The sequence below is a fragment of the Perissodus microlepis genome, chromosome 14 (assembly GCF_051167445.1).
Source record: "Perissodus microlepis isolate ML-2025 ecotype Zambia chromosome 14, ASM5116744v1, whole genome shotgun sequence".
Taxonomy (NCBI): domain Eukaryota; kingdom Metazoa; phylum Chordata; class Actinopteri; order Cichliformes; family Cichlidae; genus Perissodus; species Perissodus microlepis.
This window is the reverse complement of record NC_140474.1, coordinates 38,520,906-38,533,882: the sequence shown is the minus strand read 5'-3', so window position 1 is coordinate 38,533,882 and position 12,977 is coordinate 38,520,906. Positions and strand designations below refer to the sequence as shown.

Sequence of the window (12,977 nt, the reverse complement as noted above, 5' to 3'; positions counted from 1 at the left end):
CAGCGTGAACGACGATCTCTGTTTAAACAGTCGTCACAGCAGATTTTTCAGTCAAACTGAACAGCAGATTGCTGCTGGGTCGATGTCACCCACCTGTGCAAAACAGCTTCTTATACTTCTGAATTTCACTTCCTGGTTTGGGGGATGTCAGCCTGATATTAGCACGGTGTGACTCCTCTTTCCTTAAAGTCTGTGCAACAAAGCTGATGAGTGCAAATAACCGCTTTGTTGCTGGAGAGGAAACAAAGAAGTCAAAGCAGGAAACAAATCTCCGAGTCTTGGTTTTTCCGAAGTTTACAGCTCTCAGCACTCTCCCTGTGCGCTCTGAGGTCCTGCATTGGTGTTTCACAGAGACGCCTGCAGAGGCTGCAGCCACTATGTGCAGGACCGTTCATCATCACTCCAAGAGGACACGGCAATGAAATGAAACCTAACTGTCCTTTCAGACAAGTTGGCATTAGTCTCCACATTTCTACAATAATTAATTCTGTTAATTCACAGAAAAATGAGCAAAAACCAGGAAGCAATATTTTGAAACACAGTTGAAAAAAATGTTTTTCTGCTATTTAAGTTGAGCTGAGAGAGATTTTATGAGTTTAATCCAACATCTGATGATATTTTTTTGATTTGTCATTTTTAGTTGAATTTGCTGTGACAAAGTGATCCTGTAGTGAATTCATCTCTTCAAAAGCAGTAAAGAAATCAATATGTCAAAGAGACGTAAACAAGGTTATCCATTTAAAATCCCCCAAATAAACATGTGACCATATAATGAGCAGGACGTCTGCTGATAGCAGCGGTACCTCACAACAGCTTCACTAATGTACAGATGAAGTACATATTTACTTCTTAGATTACATCACAGTGTGTCCTGCACATGCAGGCAGGAAGCTGAGTGCTCCACATGGGAGCAGCAGCACACAGCAGATAAGCCAGCATGCATCTTGCAGACTCCTCCCCTCTCATCCCATCACTCCCAGTATAAGCTCTCCCAGTGCCGTAAGCAAGATGCCCTCTATCTCAGCAATCCTCTTAGACTTGACCCCACTCTACCCACCGACCCCCGCGATCAGATAATCCTATCAGGACACGCCCGGCTAGCTAACCAGCCGAGAGGACGGCGAGTCACTCGTCTCGTCCTGAGAATGAAAAAAACAACACACAGCCTCATAAGTGGGACACAAAGATGCAGACACAGCAGTTTTTGAAAATGCAAATCAATGCCAGTAAATGCCTCCACACTCCTGCAGCTCCTTCAACACTGGAGCTGCCACAGAGCCGTAAAAACAACGTCAGACGCTGCCTGTCAGCACAGGTGGAGCACAGAAGGAGCACAGGTGGAGCAGTCCCAATGTCTGGGACTTCAAACTAACTCTGTGTGCAGTGAAGGACAGAGTGTTCTGGACCGACACTCATTCAGACAAGTTAATGTGTTCAATCATGAAAGCATGATGTGCTGGCTTTGCCCAACATCAGCTTCCATTCACTTAATCACTTCTCCCACAGTTTCATGTAGTCACATGTAGTTCACGAAAAGAAGTAATTAGGTTTGGGATGAACTAATGAACACAGTGGAAACACACACAGGCAGGAAGTGAAAAATGTTCAATTTACCAAAATAAGACAAAGTAACAGCAAAGACAAAGAGAAGAAGAATGTCAGGCGGGGACGGTTACGAGATTTACAGCTCCTGTGCACGAGGCTGATCATGACACTGGAACAGAAACTTAGTGCCAAACAGCCGCACATCCTTCTGCGCAGGCCTTCGTGAACATGTATGAGCCAATGGGAAATAAAGATGCTTTTAAACAAACAGTGAATCAAATATTTTGACCACTACAAATAAAGCAGGACCTGAATTTTTATCCATGCACAGGGTCACAAGTGAGAAAGCGTGGGAACCAGAGCAGGAAGTTCTCCATCATAGGAGTTTGTCAGAATAACTCGAACTAAGAGCTCCACGCAACAGCTTCGGCTTGTCCGTGAGAACTCGTCTATCGTGTCAGAGCCTGGGAGGTCAGCAGAGCGCTTTCCTGCCTCTCAGTCAGGCCTCCGTGCTGCTAACGATTACAGAGCAGAAGACACTTTGCGCTGCGCTGAAGTGCTCATCACAGGTTTGCTCGCCAAACGCCCTCCAGGAGCTTCGTGTCTCTTAATTGTGGAGCGCTGTTGCCATGGTGACGTCCCTTCCCCCTCGCCGAGCTGAGCGCGCGGAGCCGCTTCAGCCTGAGCTGTGAGGGGAAGACGACGCGCACACCTCCCTCAGAGGATGAGGAGCATGTAAACAGCCACAGCAGCCTCCTCTGTGGCTCTGAGTGAAGCAACAAAAAGAGCCATCTCTCCTCTGTGGCCGCCCCCTGTGATGCTGCACGTCTGTGCTTTTATGTGACGTGCAAAACCAATTAGTTTGACTAATGGACGAGAAACAATCTCCCGTTAGGTCCCACTCACAGCACTTTATCATCCACACACACGGCACAGTGGAGGACGTGACCTTCTCGGGTTCAGAGGTACAGACGGTCGGCTCTGTCAGGCTACACACAGCACGCTGCAGTGCTTTCACATGGCCACACATACCGATGCTTCAAAGATGGAATGGTAATGGCATTTTGTATAATTAATTACACCTCTAGCAGCCAATCAGAATCCCTTCTTGCGATAGAGAACATGCAGCATGAGGCGAGGGTGCCAAAAACAGTCATCACACACTGTTAATGTTTGTCTGCAGAGCACCCCGCTGGACCTGATCGAGACTGGAAAGGGGCTGAAGTTCCAAGCAGAGCGCCCCCACTTGGTGAGCTTGGGGAGTGGACGGCTGAGCACAGCCATCACCCTGCTGCCCCTGCCTGAGGGTGAGAGCACTGCCTTAACACCAACCGTCACATTAGTTAGCAGTGGGAGCAAAGGGTACCTGAACAGCAGGTGTGCAGAGGTGCAGCCATACAGAGTCATCGTCGTCAGGCTGTGGTCACTAAGTTTATGTTTGTTTGGTTCATAAAGAACTGGTTTTCTTCACTGATGTAGCGTTAATGCCACATTCCCATAGAAGCTGAGCTTTTACACGTGATGAATTGCTCTCTTCAGTTGGGCGTCTTCCCTGCTGCCTTTAAAACGGCGGGTTAGGGTTAGGGCGGGTTCTGAAGAAGAGCAATTTGGATTGTAATGATCTTAATAACTACAGACCTGTATCCAACTCACCATTTTTAAGTAAAATTTTAGAAAAACTTGTTTTTATTCAGATTAATGACTTTCTGAATGACAGACAGATCCTGGAGATATTCCAGTCTGGATTTAGGGTGAACCACAGCACAGAGACGGCTCTCCTAAAGGTTTTAAATGATCTTAGATGTAACTGAGACTCCCAAAAGCTCTCAGTCCTGGTGCTGCTGGATCTAAGCGCAGCCTGTGATACAGTAGACCACGCTATTCTTTTAAACAGACTGAAACACATGGTGGGCCTCTCTGGTGCTGTACACAACTGGTTCACTTCCTGTCTCTCTGACAGAACTTTTATGGTGAGTATGGATACATGCTCCTCTAAGATCCATAGAATGACATGTGGTGTGCCCCAAGGGTCGGTTCTAGGCCCTGTACTTTTTAATTTGTATATGCTCCCTCTCGGCGGTGTCATCAGGAGGCACGGAGTGAACTTCCACAGTTACGCTGATGACACTCAGCTGTACATCTCCGTGTCTGCTGATGACACCAGACCAATGGATGCCCTTTTTAACTGTATTTTAGAAATAAGATCTTGGATGGTAGAAAACTTTTTACAGCTTAACCAGGACAAAACTGAAGTTTTAATCGTCGGTCCTGAGGCTCAGAGAGAGAAACTCTTGTCTAAATTACAGGCATTTTCACTATGTCCTTCACTACAAGTGAAAAACCTGGGTGTTATGTTTGACTCTGAGCTTGGTTTTATCCCACATATTAAACATGTAACCAAAATTGGATTTTATCATGTAAAAAATATAGCCAGAGTCGGCCCTATTCTCTCTCAGGCCAACACGGAGATGCTGATGCATGCTTTTATTACCAGTCGCATTGATTACTGTAATGCCCTGCTCTCTGGTCTCCCCAAAAAGAATATTTCACTCTTACAACTTTTACAAAACTCTGCAGCTCATGTGCTGACGAAGACCAGAGGGCGGGCCCACATTACACCGGTTTTAGAATCGTTGTTTTTCTCAAATTAGCATCAGAATGAGGCAGATTCATGTTAGTGCAAAGGAAGAGGTCATGCTCTTTCACTCGGACAATATTAGCTTCATTTTGTTCATTGATGCTTCGTGCCTGAACGTCCTCTTACTGCCTCGGTTCACATGAGAAAAGATCAGATTTAAAATAATGTTAAATGTAGAATAAATGACACAGGTTGCGCCGTCATTGACCAATCCCAGAATCCTACACTAGATAGGATAATAAAGCCTATGGTGAGGAAATTCAGTTTCTTTGTAATTCAGTTCAGTAGTGTAATGGAGGCAGTTCATGAGAGCGGTCGTCTGTGGGAGCAGCAGGGTGGAGAGCCTAAAAAGTGGAGTTTTTTTAAACTGTGGTAAAAATGTGAAATGAGACTGAACGATCTGTCGGTGCTACTACTGATCACTCTCACTGTGGCACAGCATGAAATCGAAGCCTAATACTTGTTCCTTCCCTCAGGCCGGACCACTCTGGGTCATGGTCCCATGGACATCAGCATCCAGGGTCCTGGTGTGGCAGCTCAGCACTGCTACATAGAGAACAGGTCGGGGGTTATCACGCTGCACCCCTGTGGGAACCTCTGTGCTGTTGATGCCATCCAGATTAGACAGCCCACTCGCCTGTCACAAGGTAGGAACCGGCTCAGCCACGTCCCACGATACATTCTGCTTTTGGTGCAGTTTTAGTAGGATTGATGTTTCCCAGTGTAGTAAAGGATCCATGGTTTCTCTTTAACTTGGCGCTTTCAGCAGCCTGCTGATGTGCACAATCCCAGTAACTGTGAGTCAGAGAGTCTGGCTGCTGGTCTGTTGGATCAAATGCTCAGTGTGAGTTTTTAAAGGAGGAGGACCCCGAGGTTCCCGGGTTAGGGAGTTAACTGAGTGTGCTTTGCTGTGCTCAGGCGTGCTGATGTGGAATGAACTATGGGAGAGATTAATCGATTCTCAATCTGCTGCGGCTGTAGTGGGTCTTAGACTGGACTCATCATATTGCCCTCTGGGACCGACAATCTAAAAGGTGAATGATTGCTTTGCTAGAAAGCAGCGTCTCGTGGGAAAGAACGAAAGATAAACACAAGGGTTAACTGGACAGCTTAACTAGCTCGTCTGTCTACACATAGAGTAATAACACAACTGAAGGGACCATCGTGACTATGAGATCCTTAGAGAAAGGTGTGTCGCACACCAATACATTAATGTGGCCAATCTTTGGAAGAGGGGCGAGTCGGGATACTCTACATATTACTGTAGATACTTAATGCAGAAGCCACATGAGTCCCTTCAGACTGACTGGACCAAAGGGAGCTGAAAGTGTGTCTTGAGCCACATTTCTTCAATGTGAAACAGGTGCAGCACTTTATTGAAACACCTGTAAATATACTATGTAAGGTAAAAACAGTTTGTACAAATCTAATGAGCTGCAAAGTCGCTTCTTGGTGTGACCACCTTTATTCTTATGCAGCTTTACCCTACCTTTTATCCCTGTTTGACAGCCATCCTCTGATCACGAGCGTTTCTGATGAGGCTTCAGTTCATGGGTCATCTGAAGGGTCAGCTGTATCTCTCACATCCTGGACTTTTCCTCCTGTTTCTTCTTGTTTCTTGTTTAAGATGATAACTTTCCAAAACTGTTCATCTGCTCCAGGCAGATCTTTTTTAGCCCTGTAGCTTCTTCTTTTTGGGGACACACTGTACGCCATCCTGATATATACCAAGTGTTTATCTAATTATTCTTTACCTTGTTGGTGTAAAACAAACTGCTAAAGTATGTAAAGATACAGCTTCTTGTCTTTAATGTGTAGACACAACTCAGGCTCATAGTCAGAGTTATTAATCCTTTATTTATCCAGGTAAAAAATCTCATTGAGATTAAAAATCTCATTTCCAAGAGAGACCTGGCATCATGGCAACAAAAGTCACATACCACATAGGTATATAATGTGGTATGTGACTTTTGTGCAACAAGTGTCATAAAATTAAAGTAATGGCTAACTGGTGCTCTCTATTATTACGTGGATTCAATTAATAGCCAGAACTGAAAAACTGAAATAGAGTCCAGGAAAATAAAAAATGTCACCAAACTCATCTTTAATATTTCAATTTATTTTCTCAGAGTCGGGTAGAAATGCCGTAATACACACACACACACACACACACACACACACACACACACACACACACACACACACACACACACACACACACAGAATTTCCTGTCTTGTTGCCCAATTCACTGCTTTTAAAGGAAGTAAAACTGTAACGATGTAACTACTGCAGTGTAGTCATGGAAATTCATGGAAGTGTACATCAGAGCCTCAGAGAGAGCGTGCTGTGTGTAATGAGAATGAGTTAAAGAGACAGTACTCATCATTACTCACAGGATGTGTACTTCCCTCTGTACTGCTGTGTAAGTACAAACACTGTAGTGTTTTTCTCAGAGCCGTAGTACATGCAGTACTTTCTTTAGAAGCTGTGCAGTAATTCTATGTCCTGCACAGCTCGGGGATAGGTGTATGTCTGCAGTGGGTCCCTTTGTCACTGTGGCATTTTGACCTGAACAGTGGCAGGGTAACCTGAGTGGGGACACTGGGCTATTTATGCTGCTCCCTTTACCCCAGACAGTCAGTCCTGGGGGGGGGGGGGAAGGTTGAAAAATGAGTGTGTGGGTGAACCAGAGCTCACTGTCAGGCTCCTGGACAGTAATGTACAGTGGGAATAGCTGCAGTCCTGAAAACAGCAGCAGTTTGTGTTGTTTACAAGGCGGTAATGCACACCTTAATACACGCTGATATCTGATTATACAACAGGAAGTAGATCAGACTTTATTGGTTCCTACCACTCCCTTGGGTTATGTGAGTAATACTTTACAAGGCTCAGAAGTATTCCCTTCAGGACAGCAAGCTATGACTAGATGCTGATGTGTGTCAGCTAATCTAATGGAGTTTACCTTGGCTAGACTAAAGAGTCTAAACCACGCTACAGCTCTGCCTTGTCAGCATTTCAGTTTAGAGGAAATCAAGCAGCAACAAGCTCGTGTTATCAAAAAATGGAAATGTGTTCAGCGAGAGGGTTAGTGGTAACTGTCTGTGGTTTCAAATCAAGAGAAGTCTGTCTGTTCAAAGAAGGTGAGCTAATACTTTAACTGGATAATAGCTGCTTGGTTTCATGGAGCCTGTGAGGAAGAATACTAAAAGAAAATAGGGCTCAGATAAAACCCTTCAAAGACATTAGCAGATGAGTCAGGGTCTCTAACATCCACATGTGTCCAACATGGCTGCTAATGATAGACAAACTCTCAGACTCAGGACTGAAAGAATCAGAGGGGGAATGTAAAAATGTTGTTTCTGCCTTTTAATTTAAGCTCAGTTTTTTCCCCTTGTTTAATTTGTCACTTTAGCCCTGAGGTGTCACTGGTCCTGTCCACATCAGGTCAAAGTGGGCTCACAGTGTAAAGTGTGTTTGACATCCCTGCTTTAGGCCCACGCCTTCACTAAAAGTCTACTTTCTTCTGTTTGGTCAGCTTCAGGAAGCCAACGAGGAGCAACCCCCATAGATTGGGAGGTGCTGAGCAGGCTGTGCTTTTAACAGACAACTGTCTATAAAAATCTGTGACGGGTTAATTTATTTAAAGGACAGATGTTTGAATATTCCTGCATCATTCTGTGTTCAAGGGGCAAATAAAACAGCTTGTTTCAGTGTGTGGGCTGAGTGGCTGGACAAAGGCCTGCGGGAAGATGAATAAAGACTATTTTGAATGGGAATACAAAAAACAAAACAATAACTTCCTGTTAAAAGGGAGTTTTTCCTTCCCACTGTCACCAAAGTGCTGCTCATAGGGGGTCATGTGATTGTTGGGATTTTCTCTGTATTATTGTAGGCTCTACCTTACAGTATATGATTGACTGATGCTGGCGCTGTATAAATAAAACTGAATTGAATAAGGGGGGAATAAGTCCACCTTAATTTACCTGGAGGATTTTCCTACGTGTTTCCACGCTCAGTGGGTCAGGCATCTGGCATAAAACATGCTCAGTAATTAATAAAAGCCCACAGGACCATAGTGTTTCCAGCAGAGGCTGATGTGTCTGATGAGCTCCGTTTTATGGCTCGTATAAATGGCTGGTAATACGCGGGGCTCGACCTTTGTTCTTCAGTGATTAAGCTGAGATATGAGAGAGAGGTCGACCTGGTTTCTTTTCAAATTAGAATCCGCTCTGCTGTCGCCCCTACAGACCTGCTCGAGTCAGGTTGCATAATCAATAAATCAGTCACATTATTGCTCTCCTCTATCGTTCCACTTTGGCCCCCCTGTCTCTGACTCCGGATCTCCACCTCCCTCCTCCTCCTCCTCCTCTCCGGTGTCTGCTCCCTGACAGCCCCGGCTCTCTCCGCGGGGCGGGCATAGGGATGACTGTGAGCCAGCTGTTACTCACAGGAGCCCCGGCAGCAGAGGAGCACTCCGCGGACAGACGCGTGGGGAGGAGGCACACAATGGACAAAGATCCCGGTGACTGTGGACTGCTGCTTCAGTGAGCGTGGACACACGGACACAGGGACAGCTCCTGCAGAGTATACTGGAGTCTGCCGGACTGGGGCATTATCATAGCAACAGGCGCGAGGACAGCCCCGCACCCCAATACACGCGCGGGATTGTTCCGCAATAAAACCCAGACAAACGGACAAAAACACGTGGCTTTTATTTAAAGGAGCGATGAAAACGGCGGAGGGACGGCAGAGTTTCAGCCGCACGAGTTAAAGTAAGTTGTCGTGATTTCACCGCGTGTTCGTTTGAAGCGTTTCCCGTGCTTTGAGTCGGTGCCCGGGGCTTTGTGGAGCCGCTGGAAGGTGACGGAGTTCGGGGAGATGGAGCAGGGTAACTCCATGCTGAGCTCGCAGGTTAGCCACCACCAAGCAGCCGCGCTGTGAGGGTGTATACGCTGCCATTACCCGTTTCTGTCACCAAACTCTATTTAAAAACTGCGCAAATGAGTCATTTTGTGTGCAAAGTGCCAACCTGCATGTCGCAAACACATTATCTCTGGCTTCATATTCATTTCTATGAGGTTATTCAAAATTCGGCATATATGAAACAATTATTTCTTTAAAAAATCAACTTTAATTGAGCTCTTGCTAGTTTATCATCGTTAACTCGTTTGCTCTGGTGGGTAGCTGCTAGTTGTGCTGGCAAATTGCAAAATCCTAAAGAAGTGAAACAAACAGTACTGGCAGGTAAACTGGTAGTTAAGCCCAGAGGATTGTGAGTCCGCACACAGAGCACCTGCTGTAAGGCTGCTGTCTCCAGCCTCTCAGTGCTGAGTCCTCACTTCCTCTCCTCCATGTGAGTTCTGTTTATAGGCGACAAACGCATACGCGTCCGGGCTGGCGTGACCAGACCTGTGTCTGTCTACGGTTACACTGCTATTCCTGGGTGCCAATGTGACCTAACCAGGGCTGTTTACTGGACCACAGTAAGAGTTTCCCTCTCATGCATTCTGCTTATTTTGGGGGCCTCGAGTTCAAACTGAGGACCTTGTTGCAGAGCCATTATTCCCACAGTGTATCCCTGCTGCTCCTCAGCATCTGCCATCTCTGACCTAATACGTCGACCCCATTGTAAAGAGAGGATGTGGGAGAGCCCTCTGCAAACACTCATCAGGCTGCTGTGTGCTCCCCTAAGCACAGGTCAGTCCTGTGCTGGCAGCAGCTGGCACCCATACGCAGGCTCAGTGTGCTCCTGCATGCTGCTGTTCACACAGTCTCCTCTTTGCTTCTCTCAGTTTGAGTTTGTTCTTAATGTTTATGTAGCTTGGCTCAGTTTCCTTTGGTTTGTATATGAAGCCTTTGAAGGAATAAGTTTCTTTATATTTTTCCAAAAACTACCATCCTTACTTGAACAAATTAAGTGAGCCACACAGCAAACTGTTGCAAAAGGCTCAGTTTCAAGGCTGGATTTGTATGTACAGTTTGAAATAGCAGTGAGAATATGATAAGGTCCTCTGATGGTTGGAGACGTAGTTGGTGAGGCGGACCAGGTGGCAACAACCTGTGGGGCTCAAAAATGAAGAGTCGGTCCAGAAACGTCACATGATGATTCAGTTTACTACAGCGGGATCTAAAATACTTTATTCATCCCACATGTGGGAAATTCTTCTATTATAGCAGCTGAAATGATGACGAAATAACTGTATAATCATTGTTGTACAACACAGAAAGTTATGTCAGATAATTCCACTGAAGATGTTCCCACAAAGACAGAAGTCAGGTCCAGTTCAGCGACTGAATAAGTGGAGGTGAGACATCGATCCTGGACGTGGGTCTCAAATGGACTGATTCTTATAGAGCGCTTTTCTACTCTCCCGGAGTGCTCAAAGCGCTCTATACAACATGCCTCATTCACCCATGCACTTCTAAACTCAAGTGCAAACTAAACTACATTCACACACATTCATACTCCGATGAACGCATCGGAGGGCAACTTGGGGTTAGTATCTTGCCCAAGGATATTTGGCATGCAGACTGGGGAAGCCAAGGATCGAACCACCAACCTTCTGATCTGCTCTACCACCTGAGCCACAGCCACCGATGGTCTCCAGTGGACAGCTTTCGACCGGTAACTGTAACTGTTGGCCATTCCTATTACAACAAAGTAATTTAAACCATTTAATGACAGAAAAGTTCCAGTTTTATCTGCCTGTCTACTTTAGAATAAAAAAAGGTCCACAGTGAAAATATAGGACATTTCCTGTGAATGAACAAAAACCTTGTATTTTCTAAGTAGAAGTGACTCTGAGCTGACAGAACCACACGATCCAAGTCCCAAGAGCTATGTTCACAGATTTCTTTCAGTAGTATTTATACAGTACAATACAGTAGTATTTCTCTATTGTACATAAAAACTGAGAAAACATTTTGCACCTTGAGGTATATGAGGGATTGACTGTGTGGTTCAGCCTCTGTGCACTAACAGAAAGCTGCGTTTCATGGAGCGTTATTATATTTGGCTGTTTGCTCAAAGAAGTAACCAAACCTACGGCCCTGTGAGTACAGCTCCAAGATCAACTCTGGAAACTTGTTATAAAGGGAGAAAACATCCTTAAAGGCTACAGCTGTTTTCTCCTAACAGGGTACATCAGCCATAGCAGATAGATTTGTATATAACCCGTGCTACGGCTGCACGAGTGGAGCTCAAACTGCGTATTCAAGTTTCCAGGTGGAAAATTTAAACTAATGCAACAAAGAATACTTTATCAGTGCAGAGCATGCTACTTAAAATAGGAGGCTTTTAATTTAAAGGTTAGCACTCATGGATGCAATCCATACAGAGTCTGTCTGTGTAAATCAGGTGATGATGACCCACTGGTGTTGCATTTATTTAAGTAAACAAAGAGAAAATCACAAAAATCCCGCTCAGAGTTTAGGCTGCTTTGAGCACCAGTCCACCTCCAGCCACGTGTTGGATTGGTCCTCGTGTCTGCAGCCTCTGGGAGCGTGTTTAACAGCGGGGGATTGGCCCAAATTGTCCTGGCATAAAGGAGGAGGGGGGGTGGCGTGGAGGTGGGGGGAGCGAAGCAGAGAACATCTGTTGGAACAAGCTGTAGCCGGCCTGTGACACGTTATTGTGATGAGCTCCCACTGCAGCAGCTGACCGTGTGCATGATAACGCATGTGGTCAGCGGATGCTGGGGGGGGGTCAGATTGTAGCTGACCCGACACTTAGTGACGTGTATGGATGTGGCTCTGCGGGGCTCTCAGGGAACACCCACATCACCCCACCACAGCGCTCTCACACTGTGGTGCTATTTCAGAGCAGAAAGGGGGCGGAGCCTTCAGCTTTCAGTTGAAGTCCCATTCCCATTTTGCTGTGTTTGTATTCCACATGTTGTCCCAACAGTGTGGATGCAGTAGGACATCATGTTTTGACTGTTGCGTGTGAATTTGCTGCACAGCATAACGGCAGGATCACGGCTCCCTGAGAGCAGCCGCCGTCTCCTGATAGCTCATATCAAGGCGTTTGTCTGACGTCATCGTGCCTCCAACATGCGATCACTTCTTCCAACCTCTCATTTGTTCAGACATTCCCACATGTTTGCTGCCCTCCGCAGCCCCGCTCTCTCTCCATCTCATTCTCTGGTATGCACGTCTGTGTTTGATTGCCCCGGCTCAGCGAAAGGCGGCCATTGATTAACTGGAGCAGGTTTGACTCCTCGGCCTTTGCCGAGGCCGTAAACCACCAGGGTTCCATAGCAACCGCCAGCCTGCCTTTGTCTGCAGCTCCTCTACGCATTTCAGTGACGTCTCACTGTGGCGTGGGTACGTGCTCGTGTTTAACGGATTGAAAAGTAGGCGTGTAACATTTCACATCCAAAATGGTTTGTGTTCACGCTTTTTCATCGGGGGGGATGAATGCCAAATATTTCCACACCAGTTTTTCCAGTTTATCGGTCACCTGAGCAAACAGTTCACATTTCACTAGATTAGCTGTTGGTGGGAATTTTAGATCCGTGGTGGTGTCTGTTTTACCCTGAACAGTTAACAGTGACTGACACGTGTTTTTATCCAGAGGGAGTTGGAGGTAGCGAGCCTGCAGCTACAGTGCTGCTGGTGTCTTTGGGAGGATCTCTAAAATTAATATGTTGTGTGGTTAATTGACCACATGCAACCAACACGTAGCATTCCAGAGTATTTGTAGGTTGCTGTATGTTTGTGTGACACACTCATTTAGTTTGCTGACCATGCCTGTGCGATACAGCTGTTAATCAGCTGGTATACAGCTGGGGA

The 12,977-nt window shown here is 45.9% G+C and overlaps 1 protein-coding gene across 8 annotated transcripts in view; it reads left to right on the top strand.

Annotated features, from left to right (window-relative positions):
- The window catches only part of phldb1b (pleckstrin homology-like domain, family B, member 1b), a 136,820-nt gene that overhangs the window by 37,893 nt on the left and 85,950 nt on the right, over positions 1-12,977 (top strand). For 7 of the 8 annotated variants that reach the window (XM_084949855.1, XM_084949857.1, XM_084949859.1 and 4 more), the window contains 2 exons: positions 2,729-2,852; positions 4,660-4,830. In XM_084949855.1, coding sequence (XP_084805981.1) covers positions 2,729-2,852; positions 4,660-4,830 — 295 coding nt within the window. Of the gene's footprint in view, positions 1-2,728; positions 2,853-4,659; positions 4,831-8,319; positions 8,957-12,977 lie in introns of those variants that run through there. The other variant, XM_084949860.1, reaches the window with a different exon arrangement.